The sequence below is a fragment of the Fukomys damarensis genome, unplaced genomic scaffold (genome assembly GCF_012274545.1).
Source record: "Fukomys damarensis isolate Sample0158 unplaced genomic scaffold, DMR_v1.0_HiC HiC_scaffold_39, whole genome shotgun sequence".
In the NCBI taxonomy this organism is placed as follows: Eukaryota; Metazoa; Chordata; class Mammalia; order Rodentia; family Bathyergidae; genus Fukomys; species Fukomys damarensis.
In genome coordinates, this window is record NW_022900951.1 from 128,177,880 (window position 1) to 128,200,474 (window position 22,595).

Genomic DNA, 22,595 nt, shown 5'->3' on the forward strand with positions numbered 1-22,595 from the left:
CAAAAAAAAAAAAAAAACCAAAAAAACCTCACATACACACTCAATCTTCCTTCATAAAGAGAATTTGTGCTAGCCTGAAACTCATTCCTAGTGCTTCACTTCCATATTCACATAAGTGTTCTGCAAAAAGCATATTTAGAAAGATAGTCACAAAAAGGAATAAGATGCCACAAGAGAAAAGAGAGAATGGAACAACAAAAACAAAAAGAAAAGCACCAATCAGAAAAATGTTACCAGGAAGCAGATGAAGCTTGTAATCAAATACATCGCCATAATTTTAATCAAACTAATGAAATGAGCATATCTTTAAAAAAACAAGAATGAAATAGAATTAGAAAAATTTAGAGAATATATACACCAATGGAACAGAATCAAGAATCCAGAAATAAATGCTCAAATTTGTAGATAATTGATTATCAACTAGTATGTCACAATTTAATAGGGAAAGAACCATCTTTTTAAGAAATGGTAGTAGGACAACTGGATATCTACATGCAAAGAAAAGTCTACTCTTTCTTCACACCATACAAAAAAATTAACTTATCCTGGATTATAGACATAAGTATAATGGCTAAGACTATGAAACTCTTGGAAAGATATGGAAGTAACATTTTTGACCTTAGGCTAAAAGCCTTCTTAGACAGTGTATCAAAAGTACAAGTAAGGCCAAGTGTAGTGGTACATGTCTGTAATTCTAGCTACTCTGGAGGCCGAAGCAGAAGGATCACAAATTGAGGCCAGCTTGGGCAACTTATTTATTGAGACCCTGCCTTGAAATAAAAAGGCCTGGAATTGTAGCTCAGTGGTAGAGCTTTGCCTAGCATTGCAAGGCCCTGGATTCCATTTTCAGCACCACAAAAATGCACAAGTAATCTGCATATGAACTGTACTTCATCTCTGAGTTCATGGGTTGATTCAGCACAGCCCAGGAAAGAATTATTAAAGTGAAATTAAGTCAATAGAAGTTAACCAAACTGAACAACACAAGAAAAAACAGTGGGAAAACAAAGAGCATAACCAAGAGCTGCGTGGCAATATAAGTGTGGCAGTATCAAACAGCTTATCATAGATGCACTTGTAATCTAGAAAAAAAGAGAGAGAAGGAATCAGAAAATATTTGAAGAGGGGAAGCTGACAAATAGCTCCCCAAATTAATGAGACACTAAATCACACATTGTAGAAGACTACAGAACATCAAAGTGCCTATGTGCGTGCGAGTGCACACACACACACACACACACACACACAGAGTACTCTAGCTTAGACATATCGTATTCAAACTGCTAAAAACCAAAATTATGAAAAAAGCTCATGAATGAGATTTGAAAACATTATGCCAAGTGCCATAAGCCAGGCATAAAAGAACTAATACTGTATGACTCAATTTACAATATCTAGAACTTATAAATTCACGGAGACAGAAATTAGATCAGTGGTTGCCAGGGATTATGGGAGGAGAGAATGGGAAGGGCCCTTTTCAGGGGATAGGGTTTGTCTTATGGATGATGAAATACTCTGGGGTTAAAAACTGGCGATAGTACTGGATAAAGATGATGTGTTTTTTCTATAAAATGGAATACTACTTAGCCATAAAGAATGAGAAATTAGATTCATTCATAGGAAAATGGATACATTTTGAGGATATACTCCTAAGTGAAATAAATAAGTCATACATATGTAAATACCGAATAGTTTCTCTGGTGTGAAAAACTATAATAGTACATAAGATGCTAATGAGATAATTGACAATGTGAAATAGGAAAAAAAAAGGATAAAGGTGTGGGGAAAGTGGAAAGGGTAGGGGAAAGCTAATAAGGGAAAAGCAAAAATATGTGAAAGTGAAAAAATGGAAATAAAGTGTTTGTAATGGGGAGGGGAGGAGGGGGTGAAGGGAGGGCAGGGGTAAGGGGAAAAAATGAGAACCAAGACCTGTCATGTAGAGGTACAAGATCCCAATAATGAATGTAACTGTACTGTATACCTAAAATGTACCAATGAACTCAATAAAAGAAAAAAAGCTAGACAGCTCATGAGGAAGTCCAGCATATTAAATACAGTACAGAACTGATTTTGGGTCTCATCTAGAATAAAGATAAAACAGTAAAGCAAAAAAAAAAAAAAGAAAAAAGAAAAAAGCTAGTGATAGTTACATAATAGTGAAAGACTGGGACGTTATTTAATTGTGTACTTTCAAATAATAACAACAGTTAAGTTTTCTGTTATGTGAATTTTAGTTCAATGAAATAAACAAATAAAAATGACCAGACTTAACCACAATGAACACATGAAATATTCTCAAGGAGCTTCATCTAGCTTGAGTTTGGCAATCAATGACACTATATTAAAAGTTTTCAATAAAGGCATATAAAACAGAGTTTTAATTTGTCTTTAGGATTTAAGGATCTTCAAAGTTTCTAAAAATATCCATATCTTTAATATTTTTCTCTGCCTACACACACACACGCACTTTCTTTTGTTTAGACATTTACAACTATTATGTTATGTTATGTTATATTACACCCAATTGTAAGTATTTCCAAAGTCATTAGATATTCTTCCACTCCAATATTTTCAATGGCTGCATAGGAGCCCATAATATAGATGAGCCACATCTAAGTAGATCCCCTACTGTTGGACATGTATTTATTAAGGTTTACTAGCACTTTTATAAATAATGCTGCCACATATGCCTTTGTGCATATTTTTGCACATAGTCCATTCATTCAAAATATTTATTAAGAATCTACTATATACTAAGTACTGTAGACATTGGGCCATAATGCTGAACAAAATAGACACTTCCTTCAGAGAGCTTACAACTTAGTTGGGGCAGGTAATGCATGTATAAGCACAAATACAAACAAGCAAGATATTTTCAAAGGTTTTATTGGGGTTCTGCCAGGTTCTACTTTCTTCACAGCCCACAAAAACACATCACTTGAAGTAAGATAAGTTTCCTGGTATGAAGGTAAGCATATGCTTAAGTATTATGAAATTAGTTTTTATTCTCTAGAAATTTCCCATGAGGACTTACCTTCAGAAAAGGAGAATTACTCTAATCTACAGGTGGTTTTATGTGCTTCCTTCTGAAGATGATGGTAGTAGGAGGGAACAGGAAATGTGGAATAGCCTAACATTTATTCCTATGCAGTATAAGTATAGCACAGTATGTGCTGGAGCTAAGCATAGTGATCTCAAAAAGCCTTGCAGCAATTATTGGAGGAGAAGGAGAATGAGGAGCTGAGTATCACATTTGTTCTGAAAGCCCTGAGTGGTTTGGGGGTTTATGTGCAAAGGAAGGTTACTATGTGCTTTCCAAAGGCTTCCAGGTGGTATTTATCTAGCAACACAAATAATTCACAAGGTACACAGAAATATATTTGGTTCCCAAATGTTCATTACATGTATAAATATGTTTTCTGGTGCAGTTTAGCAAACGCACTTAAAAAGTTTGTCCATAGCTAAGACACCTTTTTAGAGCAAAGACTTTTATGTTAAATATTTGAGTTGGTTCCTTCATTAAAATGCCTTGCAACTATCAAAATCACATATCAAAACCATTTGAATTATTTACTATCTGACTAGATGTGAGCATATAAGTGGCTAATGAGGCAAGCACAGCTGTCAGTGAAAAGATTATATAAATAACTAACCTGGGTTTTCCATCGACATGAAGACAGTTTCCCCTGAGAATGGGAATAGGGTGAGTGTGTCTTCATAGACCATTTTGTGCTTGAAGGTATATCCAGAGAAGAAGACAGATAAGAAGTCAGTCTGGGCTCCAACACTTAGAATGTGCCAGTATGCCACCTCATGCAAACAAACAGACAACTGCAAGCTACCAAAAATGTAACCATTGATGCCTGCAAAGCAATGGATAATAAGAAGTTCAACAGCTTTCTGAAATTATTTCAAATTATGCTTGTTGTGACATAATTAGAAATTGTTGTATGTTATGCTCATTACCTCTTAAAGGAAGATAGAATTAAACCTCTCCAAAAAGTAGACTATTGATACTTGGTCAGGAGGGCCTTGGTCGCAAAGTAAGGAGAAAGTCATGGAGTATCACGGTAAAGGTGGATCTGAATGCTACATTAGATGGAGGACAATTTGATGAGCGGCAAGTTATTTGTATGGTTTCAAAGTATTTCCCTACAAAGTATTTATTAATTACAAGGGAAAAACTGTAAGTTACAGAAAAGAAAACCTTAGCCCAGGTGATCACGTTTCCATCTTCTTCTTCCACGTTTACTAACACTTAGTATGGTCAGTCTTTTTCCCCTCTGTATTGCTGAGAATTGAACCCAGGGTGTTATGCATGTTATTACTGACCAATATCTTTGTCCTTAGCCTAGTCTTTTTAATTGTGTCCTTTGATTACTACTAGAAATTCAAGCTAAATATGAGGCACAACTTGGAGCTAAAACTCAAAGACAAGGAGCACAGAATTATGACAGAAGCCAATATGGGCAGGTAAGTATAACCCTCAGTATAATTTTTCCAACATTGTCTCCATTCTCTTGGTCAGAAGTTTTAGTTTCATTTGGTGAAACGAACAGGGTAACATGTGCTTACTCTATTTTAACAATAATCAGAACTTCAAAAGGCATTTATTTATTTATTTATTGGTAGTGGGTATCAAACTTGGGACCTTGCACTTGAGAGGAAGCTCAATCACTGAGCTAAATCCCTGGCCCAATTTATTTTAATTTTAATGGATGAACTCCAATGTGCTTAGAAAAAGTTTACACTAGTTATTCATTAACATTGTACCCTTTTACCTAGAAACCCACTAATAATGTTAAAAATTTGCCAGTGAATAGGTATAAAGAGCTCTCTTTGGTATTTTATTTTGCTTCTCTCTGTAGGGTAGTGAAATTGAAATTTTCTATTATACTTTTGACCATTCCGATTTATGTGTATATATACAGAATACACATATGTAGGTGATATGCTGGATTGTGCCCACTTCCAATTCACATGTGGATGTCCTAACCCCCAGGACTTCAGAATGTGACTGTTTGTGTAGGTGGGTTATTAAATAGACAATTAGTTTAAAGAAAGTCATTAGGGTGGACCATAGTCACCTAATAAGAAGAGATTGGAATACAGACAAATACAGAGGGTTGACCATATGAGTTTACAGGGAGAAAATGGCATCTATATGCTAAAGAGAAAGGCCAAAGAAGAAACCAACTCTGCTGAAAACTTCATCTGAGACATTTAACTTCCAGAACTGAGAAGCAATAAAATCTCTGCAATACTTTGTTATGGAAACCCTAAATAACCAACAGAATATATGTATTATATGTTTTAAAATGAGCTTCCTAAACATGGTATGGTTGGTGAAAAGGTGTAATGAAGAAGATAGAATAAAAACAAGAGGGGCATCCAAGTAAACATTGGAATAAAAAATGGTGACTGGATTGTTAAAATATTCATTATATGACCACATTTATTTAGGTACTTATAGATAATAATTGTTAAAGAAACATGACTCTTGCATGGCATTTAAATTAATCCATTGTCTGGACATAAGTTTGGTGGCATCATTTTCCCTTTACCCAATACCCACTGGACTGAAGTGATGCTTTACTCACTGTACATTATGTTGGAGGCTTGGAACTCTGGATCCTGGGCCTGCACTCCAGCTACATTTGGGAGGAAGCGCTGCATATTTTCTGTGAGGTACCAGCTTCGGTTCTCATCAAATACAGAAAACAGGACGACATTTCTCTTGTCTGACATAATCTGTTAATTATATGTAGTGAAAGAAATGCTACTAGCCAGGCACGGCAGTACACACCTGTAACAGCACTATAGGAGGTTGAGGCAGGAGAATCACAAGCTTGCAGCCAGCCTGGGCAACACAGGGAGACACTGTCTCAAAATAAAGGACTGGGGATGTAGCTCAGAATGAAGGCCCTAGATTCAACCCCTTATATTGAAAAAAAAAAAAGCTACTGATACCATCAGATAGAAACTAGCAATGTTTGGTTCCATTTCCTCTTAGGGTCACTGCTATGGCATGAACCAGAGCCTGGGAATGGAGGTGGGTGTTATAAGCAGTAAGTATATGTTTAGAGCTAAGATGGTGTCCTCAAATCAAGAGGGTGACTGGAAGCACTAAATTCAGTTTCTTCTGAGTCTGAGACCACTTGTTGGTTGACTTTTTGGTAGTCTAAGCCTCATTCTCTCCACATGTGGATTAGAGAATTTTAAAAATTAATTTTAGCGGTACATTTAAGTTATACAATATAACATTCATCATTGGAATTTTCATTTTTACATAATCCATCTTTGTTCATATTTTCCCCACTCCCCTGACCTCCCTTTAACCCCTCCACCCCTCTCTATCTACAAAGATTTTGTTTCTATTTTTTCTTTTTCTCAGATTAATTCCATTCCTTTCTTTCTTTTCCACTACCCCTCCCGCTTTCCCTTCCCCTTTGCACCTTTTCTTCCTATTTCACATTATCTATTATACCTTTTAGTCCATATTTGCACTTTCAGTTTCTCACACTAGAGGAACTATTCGGTATTTACACATCTGTCCTATTTATTTCACTTAAGAGTATGGCCTCAATGTACATCCATTTAGCTATAAATGTCTAATTTCTCGTTCTTTATGGCTGAGTTTTTTTTTAAAACCACATTTTCTTTATCCAGTCTTCCATTTATGGGCAATTAGGCTGCTTCCAAGTTTTAGCTATCAAGAATTGTGCTGCTAGGAACATGGGTACACATATATCACTATGGTAGGATTCTTTCAATTATTTTGGGAAGATAACCAGCACGGAAATAGCTGGGTCAAGTGGGAACTCTAATCCTAGTTCTTTGAGGTATCTCCACACTGATTTCCATAGTGGTTGCACCAGTCTGCACTCCCACCAACAATGGAGAAGGGTTCCTTTCTCCACACAGCCCCGCCTGAATTTGTTATTAGTTGATTTCATGATAACAGCCATCCTTTCTGGGGTGAGGTGGAATCTCAGCGTTGCTTTAATTTGCAGCTCTCAAATGACCAGTGATGTTGAACATTTTTTCATATGTTAACTTACTGCTTTTGCTTCTTTGTCTGAGAAATGTCTGTTCATTTCAGAGGCCCATTTTTGGATTGGGTCTTCAAATTTGGGAGGTCTGATTTTTTTTAGTTCCTTATATATTCTAGATAGTAGAACTTTGAGGAACAGCTGGTGAAAAATTTTTCCCACATTGAAAAATTCAAGTTATTTATGTCAAACAAAATTAGCACCGATCCTAAACTCCAATCATCTGGTAACTGCCCTTCCACAAAGCTACTGATATTTAAATTTTAATTAATTAATTTAGCTTTATTTTTAAAGCAGTAGAAGTGGTCAAAATTTAAACCATCTTCTGAAATATTTTCTGTACTTGACTCAACAAATATTTATTGGACTTTTACTGAATGCCATTCACTATGCAACATGCTGTGGGCATTAATTTTAAGGTGCTTTTAAATCACCCATATTGAGAATGTTCAGAGAAGTGTAGGCTTTAGATGTAAATTTGTAGGTCATCCAAAAATATATGTTAATTGGCATGTAAAATGGGCAAGGGCATCCAGACAGCTAAGTCTCAGAATGAAAACGATTAGTATAGAAAGAATCTAGGGTCCTGGCTCTTCCATCCAGCCAGCAGGCAAGTTAATTACATCAAATTCAAATTTAGCAAAAACTAAATGAAACGCAATTTCTTTTTTTTTATTGCACACTATATTGCAGACTGCTATATTTTCTGGAGGCCATTAGGGAGCATACACTAAGAGGGTATAGGAAATGTTTGGAAGTTCATATGTATCTCATTCCACTTTTAATTTAAAACTGAGCACCTTAGGAAAGGATAAACTCACCTGATTTCCTCTTTGATCTACAGATTCTTTGTAACAGATGAGGAGAGGCCCAATGAGTCCTGAAGCTAGATCTCTCTCCAGATTAAGGAAACTGGAGTAATATCTGGTTAAGCACCGAGGATCTGATTTCGTTGGCCCATCTGCTACAGTCACTGTCCATTTATACTTGAATATTTCGCCTGGCAGAATTGGCAAATCCTTCAAATGTTTTATACCTACCCACAGCCAAACCCAGAAACAGCTCAATTAGAGTATATAAAGTCATACTAAATTTAGCTTAGTCGGTTTCATACATATTTTAAATTTGGTTTTAAGGTATCTTTTTACATAATAAATTATGATTGTAACCTAACATGGAAGTGTACTCTTGTAACAAATATCCGGATCTCAGCATACCACAGCAACTGTACCTCCAGCCCTTCAGAGGTGAAAAGCTGCCAAAACGACAATATAAAGCAAATGCTGCTCAATTCATGGATCATTCCTTGGTCAAATAAATTGTCAAATTCGACTTCTTTAAAGCTTTTCTTAAACAATAATCATGTTGTCTTTGCAAAGCTTCTATAAACCTATGTTCAGGAGGATTGCTGTGAGTTCGAGACCAGCCTGGGCTACATTGTGAGTTCCAGGTCAGTCTCAACTACATAGTGAGATCCTGTCTAAAAAAAAAACGAAAACAAAACAAACAAAAAAACCTATGAGTACATATGAAGTTTCTCAGTAAATGGAAACTAAAATATCACATCATAAGTTCAAGATTCACTCCATTGAGCAATAAAAATGGATCTAAGAAAATTCTATTTTCATGTTAGCCTGAATTGAGAAGCGCAGGTCTACTTCCTACCAAAAATAAATTTATAACATTTAAAATATTTTAATGCATACCTAAAATATACATACAAAGAAGGAAAACTATCATGAAACTAGCTAAGAATGTGTGGCAATACTAAAATTAGAGAAAGAGTTCAAGTTAAGGAGCATAAAAAAAAACCAAGAATATTTTTATTGTTAAAAGTGTAATCCATGAGGAAATGTCATGATTCTTTAAGCAACAAACAATATATTAAATAAAAACTGAAGCTGTGAATTGTTCAGAAACTAAAAGTACAGAGATTACTAGATATTAAAAGTGCAAAATGCAGAAAACCTATATGTGGAGAAAAAAGTATGACTTTTGTGCTAGAACAATCACCTGGAGTGGAGAGGTGCCAATCCATTAGGCTATACAATATTAAAATATCGTCAGGGGACCCTTTAATAAGTTATGTGAGACCCTACCTAAGGATTTCTTGATCTGGTGTAAATTTAGACTGGGGGTTGAGGTCCTGTGGCAACACCCAGTTCAAGGAACAGCAGAATTTAGGTTGTTACTAATGCTATGACTTCATCTGTATGTACAGGCAAGTAAGACCTATAAAACTGAGGTACCAATATATTAACAGGTACCAACAATCTCACAGCCTTCCTCGATCTCTAAATATACTTCCATCCAGCTGTGTATCTCCTCCTGCTCCACAAATACTCTCTCAAATCCCCTCTACACTAGCCCTTTACCCCAGCTACAAAAATAATTCTAAGCATTTAACCTCCTGTCTATTTTTCACGTACTGTCATTTCTCTTACCTCCCTCTCTTCACACCGACAAACCCCTTTTTGTCCCCTTCCCCTTTCATTCCTCCCACCTTTTGCATCCCAGATGAACTTCAAATAGCAGTGTAATACAACCTGTAAGGGATACTGATAAAAGGGCGTAACTATCAAAACAAGTTTTAATGCTTATGATTGATGTATTGTTGGATCTGTTGACACTGTTATAACTAGTAGAAATCTCCTTAAAACACAACAGAGTCCAGCCCAATTAAATTGAATAAGTTGACATGGTAAACAATACCTATCTCTTGACAAAGCCAAGAATGCATCACTGGAAAACAGAAGCTAACTAAAGAGATCCTCCTACAAACAACAAATTCTCTTCACTCTGTGTGACATCAGCACTCAAAACACACACACACACACACACACACACACACACACACATACACTTGAAAAAACAAAACAAACTCCAAATTCTCCAAAAGCACATCCAAGGAAAAATCAGACATCAGATAGCTGAATTGCACAAAGTGACTAAATAGGAAGCAAAGAAACTTGGTGATATCAAAGATGACATAACAGAAAATATAGTGAAATTAAACTGAACAATAGGACTGTGGAAGAACCAATGAAAACGTTACAAGAGGTGACAATGGAGTGGTAATCAACAGCAACTCATGCTCTCCAAGATTAAGAATCCAGACACTGCAAAAGAACAACTTGGGGAAGAAAAAAAGAGGGTAGTAGGTCCCTGCAAACCAGGAAGGATCTGAGGGGATCTGATAGACAAACTTAAGAGACAGAACACAATGAGGAGAAGGTAAGGGACAATGTGTACTTTCTCCTTGGCTCCCAGTTCATGGTTCATGAGAAAGGAAGACTGAATCTACACTCCAGAGATGTTCAGAGAGGAACAAGGTAGTAGAATAGATTGGTGGATGCTGTGGCCTGCAAAAGGTGGTGAGAGACACCAGTCTATACACTAGCCTTACTGGCTGGAGGGAGTGCTTGGTCAGATGCCATTCCAGGGACTCAGAGCAGCCACAGGATGACTTCAATTAAAGGCTTAGAGTGATACATTCCCAAAGTGCTTGGGGGAGAGACTGTCACTGGAGACAGCTATGGTCAGGGAGCCATGGCCAGGATGGCAAGAGACCCACTGTAGGGTTGAAGGTAAAGGACACACAGGTCACACCTCCATAGTCAGAGGCCAGGATCAGCCTGAATTGCTCTGAATTTGAAAGGCACAGATTGGAAGTCTTGTCCTAATTCTGCTACCTGCTGGTGCCTGCATCAAGCAGGGATTTAGAGTCTGACTGCCATCTTTATCTACCAATGTGAGCTGGACACATCTTGACTTGGACATTGCCCCCCAAACTGTAGATTCTGGAAGAAAATCACATGTCCAAAATCAAAATTTCTTTTTCTGTTGTTTTCATTCTTATTGTTGGCAGTTATTTTTTTCTGTGTGTGTATGTGTGTGTGTGTGTGTGTGTGTGTGTGTGTGTGTGTGTGATGGTTTTAGCTTTGTTTGTTTCATTTTTTTTCTCTCTTCTATTCTTTTCTCCTCTCTTCTTCACCAGTTTATTGTGGCTTGGGGAATTTTCCTTTGTCTTTCTTCCTTGATTCTCTTTTTTTTTTCTTTATATTTTCCTCTTCTCCCTTTTAATTATTCTCCTTCTAATTATTTCTCTCTTATTTTTACTCTCTATATGATTTCTTTCATTTTCTCTCTTTTTTCTTTTATTGTGTATTAATTGCCTATTTTTCTCTTACCTTTACCTAATTTTATCAACATGCTTCTACTCCCCAATAAGATCCTTTGTGCCACTTCTCTCTCCTCATTCTCATATCACAGAGTTTAAGGTTTAAAAGTTTTCTTCTTGCTCAGCAGTGGACCAGTGAGAGGAGGAACCTGCGGAGCTGGCCTGCTACCCCAGGCCCACCCCCTCGGGCTTCCGCAGCAGACCAGTGAGAGGTGGAGCTGCGTGGGTCCCTGCAGCCCCCCCAGCACCCCCTCACCCCCGTGCACCTCTGGTCTTCTGGCTGTGTGGGAGTCACACCCAGCGACACAGGGGGTCATAAAGGACATTGCCCTAAGCTCCAGACTCGATTTTGATTTAATTCACATGATTAAAGATGATAGATTAATAACTACCACAAACTGTCATTTTTCTAAGCTGTGCTTGATGCTATCGTGTTGCTGATTATATCACTTGGGCTAAGATGTTGTGATTGATCTAATCAGTTGTCCTTCCTGGTATAATGAAAATGACATTGCCTCAGGGTCATTAGAGACTCAAAACCACATTTACACACAGCTAGCTACATCTAGAAGATTGAAGTATCAACCCAGGATTTAAACCAAGGACAGTAACAACAACAAAAATAAAAATGATAAGACATTTAAACAAGACCCAGACACAGGCTTCCACTTCACCAAAGGTAAACTCTGGGGGAAATGAGGTGGAAAAGTCTTGACAGTCAACCACCTGGACACCCTGAACTGATAGCACATGAAGTAACAAAAAAGATGAGTGAGGCTCTAGAGAAATTCAAAACAGAAATAATTTCCCAGATAACTACAGAGATGGTGAGCAGAATGAAAGACCAATTAGAGACTCTAGAACAGAAACAGATTAAAACAAAAATAGATGAGTTCAGGACCAAGATAGAAGCCATGAATGCCCAGCATAGGAAAGAAATGGAAACCATGAGCGCTAAACTTAAGAAAGAAATGGAATCCAAGAAACAGATTCAAACTCATATCCAGGAGATTAAAAACTCTATTAAAAGTATATATAGCAAAATGGACAACCATATTGGTCTAGAAATGTTAATTTATTTTTATTTTTATTTTTTATTTTTTTCCATGTGTACAGGGGTAACACATCGTACTAAATATGTAAGGTCATATCTATGTGGGTTTGATTACAGAAACTAATAAAGTATTCTCTAAATAATGAAAAAAAGAATAAGATAAGACTATAAGAGTGAGAAGCAATTTAAATATGTTCAGGGACCATTTTCATCTCCAGAATTTAGGATTATTTTAATGTTACATCATTGCCTTTTCTCTTTTACTTTCCTTTTTAGTTTTATTTTAGGATTCCCTATTTTTAATGTTCATACGGAGATTTCTTTAACTGAAATACCGAATAGTTTCTTTGGTGTGAAAAACTATAATAGTACACAGGATCCTAACACGATAATTAATAATGTGAAATAGGAAGTAAAGAGCTAAAGGTATAGGGAAAGTGGGAAGGGTGGGGGAAAGGTAATAAGGGAGAGGAAAAAAATATGAGAAACTGAAAAAATGGAAACAAAGTGTTTGTAAATGGGGAGGGGAGGGAGGGTGAAGGGAGGGCAGGGACAAGGGGAAAAAATGAGAACAAGACCTGTCATGTAAAGGTACAGAATCCCAATGATGAATGTAACTGTATTGTATACCTAGATTGTACCAATAAACTCAATTAAAAAAAATAGTAAGGTAATATAAGAAGTCAAACCAATAGCTCCTAGATGACACGAAGAAGAATAAGACTGATAGGCATCCATGAGACAGCAGGAAAAAGTACAAAAGACATAAAAAGGAACTGCTCACAGAATAAATGACAGAAAACTTCCCAAAGAGCAAATAAATTTGACATACAGATAAGTTAGGCATATAGGACTCCAACTAGACATGATAAAAAAAATCTACACATAGACATATAATAATCAAGACATATTTACACATAGACATATAATAATCAGATCCCAGAAATGCAACAGAAGAACATAATACTACAAGCAGTTATAGAAAAGAAACAAATCACATGCAAAGGAAAGCCCATCAGAATCACAGCAGACTTTTCAACACAAACACTCAAGTCAAGGAGAGCCTGGAGTGAGATATTTCAAGCCCTAAAAGAAAACAACCTCCAGCAGGGGAGGGGTAAAAAAAAAAAAAAGAAAACAACCTCCAACCTAGACTGATGTGTCCTGAAAAACTATCTTTCAAAATTGATGGGGAAATAAGATACTTCCATGACAGGGAACACCTGAGAAACTTCATGAACACCAAACCAGCACTCCAAACAATTGTAAATAATATCCTAGAAAAACACAATGAAGATCACAATTCCATAAGGCCCAACAGAGCAAATTCAGCAGGCAAGGCAAGAAATTAAAGAGAGAGGAGGGGAAATTAAAAAGAGCCACCAACAGGAAAATAACAAGATGATGATATGTCAATACATATCAGTTATAACCATCAATGTTAATGGCCTCAATTCACTAACCAAAACAAATAGAATGGCAGAATGGATCAAGAAGCAAAATCCAACAATATTTTCTACATAAGAAACGCACCTAGTTCAAAAAGAAACTCATAGACTGAAAGTAAAAGGATGGAAAACAGTTCTCCATGTGACAGGAACATGGAAAAAAGCAGGGGTAGCTATTTTATTTGCAGACAAAGGAAATTTCAGATGAGATCGGGTACGTTCAGGGTGGTATGGCCGTAGACCAAAGTAAATTTCAAACCAAAAACTAAGAAAGACAAAGAAAGTCACTACATCCTTATAAAGGGAAAAATCCAAGAGGAAGAGATGACAATCATAAATATATATGAACCAAATACTAATGCCTCCAACTATACCAAACAAATATTAAGGGACATGAAATACCAAATAAGCATTAATACAATTGCAAGATTGGAAGATGCAGGAACAACTCCAGACATACTCAGCTACCTCATCTTTGACAAAGGAGCCAACCATCCTCACTGGATGAAAGATAGCCTCTTCAATAAATTCTGTTGGAAAAACTCGATTTCAACTTGCCAAAGATTACAACTAGACCCCTATCTTTCACCAAGCACTAAACTAAAATCCAACTGGATAAAAGAGCTAAATATTAAAATAGAAACACTAAAGTTGTAGGAAGATAAGATAGGTAAAACCCTTGAAGACACTGGCATAGGAAAAGACTTTATAAACAAACCCTCAGTAGCACGTGAACTAGCACAATGAATCAACACCTGGGATCTCATCTTTCTAAAAAGCTTCTTCACTGCAAGAGAAATCACCAAGAGAGCTAAGAGACAACCTACAATGTGGGAAAATTATTTCACCAGCTGTTCCTCAGATAAAGGTCTACTATCTAGAATATATAAAAAACTCAAAGAAATCAGACCTCCCAAATTTAAAGACCCAATCCAAAAATGGGCCTCTGAAATGAACAGACATTTCTCAGATAAAGAAGTAAAAGCAGTAAATAAACATATGAAAAAATGTTCCACATCACTGGTCATTCAAGAGATGCAGATGAAAACAACACTGAGACTCCACCTCACCCCACAAAAAATGGTTGCTATCAAGAAATCAACCAATAACAAATGCTGGCAGGGCTGTGGGGAGAAAGGTACCCTTCTTCATTGTTGGTGGGAGTGCAGACTGGTACAACCAGTGTGGAAATCAATATGGAGATACATCAAACAACTATGATTAGAGGTCCCATTTGACCCAGCTATACCTCTGCTGGGTATCTTTCCAAAAGATTTGAAAGAATCATACCACAGTGATATATGCATGCCAATGTTTATAGCCACACAGTTTGTAATAGCTAAAACTTGGAAACAGCCCAATTGTCTGGATACTGGAGACTGGATAAAGAACATGTGGTTTTTCTATAAAATGGAGTACTACTCAGCCATAAAGAATGAGAAACTAGAAACATTTATAGCTAAGTGGATGCACACTGAGGCCACACTCTTAAGTGCAATTAATAGGGCACACATGTGTAAATACCATATAGTTTTTCTGGTATGATAGAATAAAAGTGTAAATGGGAATCAAAGTGTGTAATTGATATTGTGTAATAGAAAGAAAAGGTCTAAAGTTGTAAGGGAAGTGGGAGGGGTAGGGGAAAGGTAAGAAGGGAAAAGAAAAAATAAGAGAAAAGGAAAAAATGGAAACAAAGTCTTTATAAATAGGGAATGGTGGAGGGGGTGAAAGGAGGCCAGAGGAATGGGGAAAACATAAGAACCAAGATATGTCATGTAAAGGTACAGAATTCCAATGATAAATGTAACTGTAATTGTATACCTAAAATGTACTAATAAAATAAAAAGTTTTCAGGGACGGGGAATTAGCTCAGTGGTTCCGCCACCTGCCTCACAAGTGCAAGGTCCCAAGTTCGATCCCTGGTACCAAGATAAAAAAAAAGTTTTCTTCTTGCATTTCCCACAGCCCCAAACCTACATCTTCAATATTATAACCATAAAGCTTTGCTAATCTTTTGATGGCTAACTCTGTAGAATTACTGTTGGATTCTTTTTTACCATGAGCAGAGTTATAGCTGTTGCATTTAGTACATATTAGTTGTAAGTCAGTAACTGGGTTGTCTTAGTATTTACACCATAACTGCAGATTTTTTTCTCTAGGATTAAGGGTGGTTCATAACTGGTTCTTATGGTATGTTAATATCCAGTTTTTCTTGGATGATACTATTGTAGATGATTCACTTGCTATTAACAAGAGCATGTAATTGTCACTATTTCTATGTAAGCCAACATTCAGATTACCTCTGTGACATTAATAATACTAGAGTAAATTCCCAAAGAACTTGGTTGATGGGCAAAGTACATTGAGTCCTCCTCTCTCAAATTAGCCACGGTGATTAGATCTTGGGGCTGTGGCAAAGGGTTATAGTTAGCCATGCCCAAAGTACTTACTGAGAAGCAACGAAAGAGGACTCTATACTAGCAACATAGTCTTTAGACTATAAGCAGCCACAAACCTCAGCACAAAATACAGCAAAACAAACAAACCAATAGAAACATAAGACGACAAGGCAACAAAATGCCTTCCCAAACTCCCAACTCCCTGGAAGCCAATCCAGGAGGCAACAAGGAGCAGAAGTGCACAAGCCACACACCTGAACTAATGGAAAGGATAACAGAGGAGATTAAAAAACAGCTCAAAGAGATACTCAGCAGGGCTGGGGATTTAGCTCAGTGGTTCCAGCAACTGCCTTGTAAGCTCAAGGACCTGAGTTTGATCACTGGTACCAAAAAGAAAAAAAAAAGAGAGAGAGAGAGAGATACTCAGAAGGATTAGAGAAGATATAGTTAATTAGATAATGAAAATAACATCCAAAAGGATGCAGGAGCTTTCAGAAGACACTAATAGAAAGATAGATGAGCTAAATGAAATGATACAAAACATGGATAACCAGTTTACCAAAGACCTAGGGTCCATGAAGAGGTTTCAATTAGAAATCCAAAAGATTAAAGATCATATTGAAAGTATCAATAGCAGAACCCATACTTTGTGTGAAGACAGAATTTCAGACTTGGAAGACAATGATAACTTCAAAGAGGAACTACTCAAACACACCTAAAAACCTCCCACAGGAACATGAGAAATGGATACAATAGCTGCTAAATGATGTAAAGAAGACTAATCTACGAATAACTGGGATAAGTGAAAAATCAGAAGATAGCACAAATGGTATAAAAAACCTGTATACAGAAATAATGGCAGACAATTTCCCAAACATAGGGAAAGAAATAAAGTAGATAGGTGGGCCATACAGAATCTCAAATAGTCACAACCAAAAGAGAACCACTTCATGTCACACTATACCAAAAATTCCAGAAGTCCACCACCGGTAGAAACCCCTAAAAGCTCTTAGAGAAAGGCAACGGATCACATATGAAGGTAAACCAATTTGAAGTACAGATGACTTCTCTTCACAAACCTTAAAGGCAAGGAGGGCTTAGAGTGAAGTGTTTCAAGCTCTGAAACATAATAATTTCCAAGCTCAACTTGTATACCCTGTTTAGACTTTCCTTCAAAATTGATGAAGAAATGAAGTATTTCCATGACAAAGAGCACCTCAAGAAATTCATGACCACCAAACTAGTATTGCCAAAACTTCTCAAGGGTATCCTAGAATGAGAAAATGAAGCCAGCAAGGCCAACAAGTAAAAAAGACTGAATACATCTGATGGGATGAGCAGCTAAGCAAAAGAAAAAATAAAATAAGGAAAACTGCAACTGGAAAATAATACAGTGATAGGAATGAGTCTTGAATAACTCTCAATACAAATGGTCTCAGTTCACCAATGAAGATTTAGATTGGCAGAATGGATGAAAACAATACCCAACAAGAAAAAAATATGAGAAAATGAAAAAAATGGAAATAAAGTGTTAGTAAAGGGGGAGGGGAGGAGGGGTTGAAGGGAGGTCAGGGACAAGGGGAAAAAATGAGAACCAAGACCTGTCATGTAAAGGTACAAGATCCCAATGATGAATGTAACTGTACTGTATACCTAAAATGTACCAATAAACTCAATGAGAAAAAAAATACCCAACAATATTCAGTATACAATAAACACATTTGATGCAAAAAAAACTCACAGAAAAATCAAAGGATGGAAAAACAATATCCCATGCAGTGGGAATCTAGAAAAAAGAGAGAATAGCTATCCTAATTTCAAAGTGGATTTTAAGTCGAGACTGATCAGAAGAGACAAAGAAGGTCACTATGGAAACAATTTAACAGGAAGCAATAACAATTACAAACATATATGCACCAAATACCAGTGCATCCAACTTCATAAAACAGACAGTAATGTACATGAAAAATGAGATAAACACCAATACAATTGTAACAGGAGGTCTTAATACCCCACTATCATAAATAGACAGATAAACTAGACCAAAAAAAATATATAAAGAAATATCAGAGTTGAGCCAAACCCTAGAACAAATGGACTTAACAGATGGCTACAGAGTGTTCTATCCAAAAACAACAGAATACACATTCTTCTCAGCAGCATGTGAAACTCTCAAAAATAGGCCACACAATAGCCCATAAGTCATGATTAAGTAAATGCAAAAGAATTGAAATTATCCCATGCAGATTATCAGATCATAATCCAGTGAAACCAAAAATCAATGGCAAAAACACAAAAGAAATTATGCAAAGACCTAGAAATTAAATAATATATTCTTGAATAATCAATGGGTCACAGATGCAATTAAAGAAGTGAGCCAGTTCTTGCAGTCAAACAATAATGCCAGTATGACATACCAGAACACATAGGACACAATGAAAGCAGTCCTAAGAAGGAGGTTTATAGCACTTAATTCCCACATCAGGAAACTGAGCTCAAATAAATAACCTAATGATGCACCTCAAGGTCTTAAAAAAACAAAAACTATCCAAACCCAAACCAACTATGAGGAAGGAAATACCAGAACAGAAATTAATGAAATTGAGATTAAAAATAAATACAAAACATCAGTGAATTGGAGAATTGGTTTTCTGAAAGATTAAACAAAATAGATAAACACTTAGCCAATCTTACCAAAATAAGAAAATAAAAGGCTCAATTTTATGCAATTAGAAATGAAAAAGACAAAATCACAATGGATTTTGCCAAAATCCAGAAGATCTTTGGTAACTACGTTGAGAACCTGTACTCTAATAAAATGGAAAATTCAGAAAAAATGGATAAATTTCTAGATATATTTGAACTACTAAAGCTGAACCAAGAAGATATAAAAGCTATGAGTAATCCACTATCACTCAATAAGGTTGAAGAAGTAATAAAAATACTACCAATTAAGAAAACTTCAGATCCTGATAGATTCACCGCCAAGTTCTACAAGAACTTTATAGAAGATCTAATGCCACTACTCCTCAAACCTTTTAATGAAATGAAAAAGGAAGCAATACTCATTCCTGGAAGCAAACACTATTCTGAGTCCAAAACCAGGAAAGGACAGGACAATCTCTTTAATGAACATACACGCAAAAATCCTCAACAAGATATTGGAAAACAAGAAATAGCAAATCATCAAAAAGTTCATACAGTATGACCAAGTAGGATTCATTACATGGATGTAGAAATGGTTCAACATACACAAATCAATAAATGTAATACAGCAGGCAAGATGGTGCACACCTGTAATCCCTGCACTTGGGAGGCTGAGGCAGGAAGAATGCCATGAGTTTGAGGCCAGCCTGGGCTACATACTGAGTTCAAGGGAAGCCCAGACTACATAGCAAGATGCTGCCTCAAAACAAAACTAAACAAAAATCAAAAACAAAGCTTAAATAAATAAATGAACATAACACACTACATAAACAGAAGGAAGCATAAAATCACATAATCATCTCAATAGATTTAGAAAAAGCATTTGACGAATCCAACATTCATTCATGTTTAAAAAAATATCCTGAAGAAAATAAGTATGGAAGATCTTTATCTGAACTAATAAAAGCCATCTATGACAAACCAATAGCCAATGTCATACTAATTGCAGAGAAGTTGAAAGGCTTTCCCTCTAAATTCAGGAATGAAACAAGAATGTCTGCTATTACCACTTCTGTTCAATACTGTTCTTCAAACATTAGCCAGAGCAATTAGACAAGAGAAAGAAAAGAAAGGGATATAGCTAGGAAAAGAAGTTAAATTATTTTTATTTGCTGATAACATGATTCTCTACATGGAAGACCTAAAAATTCTACCAAACACTCCTAGAATTAATAACCAAAATCAGTAGCATAGCAGAATACAAAGTCAATACTGAAAGATCAGCATTCCTGCACATCAATAACAAACTCACCAAGAAGGAAATTAGGGAAACAATGCCTTTCACAGTAGCATAAAGGAAAATTAAATACTTAGGAATTAATCTAACAAAGGATGTGAAAGTCCTCCACAATGAAAAATATAGTATCCTGAAAAATGAAATTGAAGAGGATATCAGAAAATGGAAAAATATTCCCTGTTCCTGGATAGGCAGAACCAATATAGTGAAAATGGCCATGGTTCCAAAACTGTTATACAGTGGCATTCCTCACAGAACTAGGGAAAGCAACCCTAAAATTCCTGTGGAAACAGAAGAGACCTAGAATAGCAAAAGCAATTCTGGGCAACAAGGGCCAGGCAGAGGACATCAAAATCTCCTATGTCAAGTTATACTACAAAGCTACAGTGGTAAAAACAGCATGGTAATGGCACAAAAACAGTCTTCTGTATCAATGGAATAGACAAGAGGAATAACTCTGAGCACATGCAGAAACAACTCCAGGAACTCTCAGCTATCTTACCTTTAACAAAAGGGCTAAATCTTTTTGCTGGAGGACAGCATACATAGAATAAAAAATTTGTTTGTAGAAAACTTTCCAACTGTGGGGAAAGATCTCTACATACAGGGAACCAAGGCTTACAGAATGCCAAATAACTATGATGAAAAAAGAAGCTTCCTGTGACACATCATAGTCAACATCTCAGGACTCTAAGGTAAGGACAGAATCTTAAAACCTATCAGAAAAAGCTGGACGTACTGGTGCATGCCTGTCATCCCAGCACTTGGGAGGCTGAGGCAGGAGGATCACTGTGTGTTCGAGACCAGCCTGGGCTACATAGTGAGTTCCAGGTCAGTCTCAACTACAAAGTGAGACCCTGTCTCAAAAAAAACTATCAGAGAAAAGCAAAAACTCACTTGTAAAGTTAAACCCATTAAGATTACAGCAGACTTTTCAATACAAATTTTAAAGGTCAAGAGAACATGGAATGAAGTGTTTCAAGCCCTAAAACAAAACAACTTCCAACACAGACTAATAGACCCTGAAAAAAAAACTATCTTTCAACTGGATAGAGAAATGAGGACATTCCATAAAAAGAACACCTTAGGAAACTCATAAACACCAAATCAAGACTCCAAACAATACACAAGAACATCCTAGAAAGAGATAACAAAGCCAGCAAAGCCAAAAAGTCATATGGAATGAATATATCTAGGTGAGTAGTTAAGCAAGAAAGGAAAAACAACTGAAAAAGAATGCAATGACAAGAATAAGTCAATAGCTTTCAATAATAACTCTCAATGTAAATGTCTTCAACTCCCCAATTAAAAGACATAGATTGTTAAACTGGATCAGAAAACAAAACTCAATAGTCTGTTGCATTCAAAAGATTCATCTAATCCAAAAAGAAGTTCATAGACTAAAAATCAAAGGATGGAAAACAATATTTTCACTGTGTGGCGGTTAATAAATTGTCAACTTGAGAGGCAACAGCTGATTTGAGTCAGTATGGCTGTCACAATGATATAAAAGGAGATCTGGAGGAAAGGCTTCCAGCTGATCTTTCTTGGCAAAGTTTCATTGCAACTGCTTTTCTTCAGGGGAGTATTGGCAGTTTTTCTTTAAAGAAGGTTTGGCTGCTTTCTTTCTTCAGGGCAGCTTCAGTCCTCATCTTCATCTCTTGGCTTCCAGTGCAGATCCCTCAGCCTTCTGGCACAGACGCTTGCTGCAGATTCCATCACTGGCCGTTGGACCTCTCCAGTGCAGATCCTTTCATCTCCCATAGGATCCTTTGCCTCCTGATACAGACTTGCATGGGACACTGCCATGGGCTCCAAGCCCTGCACTGGATCCTTTGCAGACAGACGTCTTGCACTCTTCTACATTTGACTCTAGTAAGCATTGAAAAATACAATGCACCAGGACCCCAAAAGTAAGCAAGGGTAACAATTTTATTCTCAAAGTAAACTTCTAGCAAAAACAAATCAAAAAAGGAGAAGTATGGGCCGGGATTTAGCTCAGGGGTTCCGCCACCTGCCTTGCAAGCACAAGGTCCCAAGTTCAATCTCTGGTTCAAAAAAAAAAAAAAAAAAAAAAAAACAAGAAGATAAAATAGGACCCTACATATTAGTTAATGGAAAATTCAACAGGAAGAGATAACAATTGTAAATATATATATACGCTGAATACTGGGACATCTAACTTCATTGAACAAACACTACTGGACATGAAATATCAAAAAACACCAACACACATAAGTGACCTAATTACCCTACTTCCATACATAGATCAGCTAAACAAAAAATTAACAAATAGCAAAGCTAAACTACACCTTCAAAAATATGGACTTCATAGATAGCTATAGCATGTTCTACCCTACTACAACAGAATGCACATTCTTCTCAGCAGCACATGAAACTTTCTCCAAAATAGAACATATATTAGCCTATAAAGCCTCCTTAAATATATACAAAAGATGGGCCGGGGATTTACCTCAGCAGTTCGGTGGCCCGCCTTGCAAGCGCAAGGACCCGAGTTC

The 22,595-nt window shown here is 36.6% G+C and overlaps 1 protein-coding gene and 1 pseudogene across 5 annotated transcripts in view; one reads left to right on the plus strand and one right to left on the minus strand.

Moving 5' to 3' along the window:
* F8 (coagulation factor VIII) overlaps positions 1-22,595 on the minus strand; it is a 161,949-nt gene that overhangs the window by 71,150 nt on the left and 68,204 nt on the right. For all 5 annotated transcript variants that reach the window (XM_033760153.1, XM_010625186.2, XM_033760154.1 and 2 more), the window contains 3 exons: positions 7,874-8,088; positions 5,601-5,751; positions 3,654-3,863 (listed from right to left, as the gene is read on the minus strand). In XM_033760153.1, the coding sequence (XP_033616044.1) occupies positions 3,654-3,863; positions 5,601-5,751; positions 7,874-8,088 (576 nt within the window). The remainder of the gene's footprint in view (positions 1-3,653; positions 3,864-5,600; positions 5,752-7,873; positions 8,089-22,595) is intronic.
* LOC109118088 overlaps positions 8,227-22,595 on the plus strand; it is a 17,904-nt pseudogene continuing 3,535 nt past the window's right edge.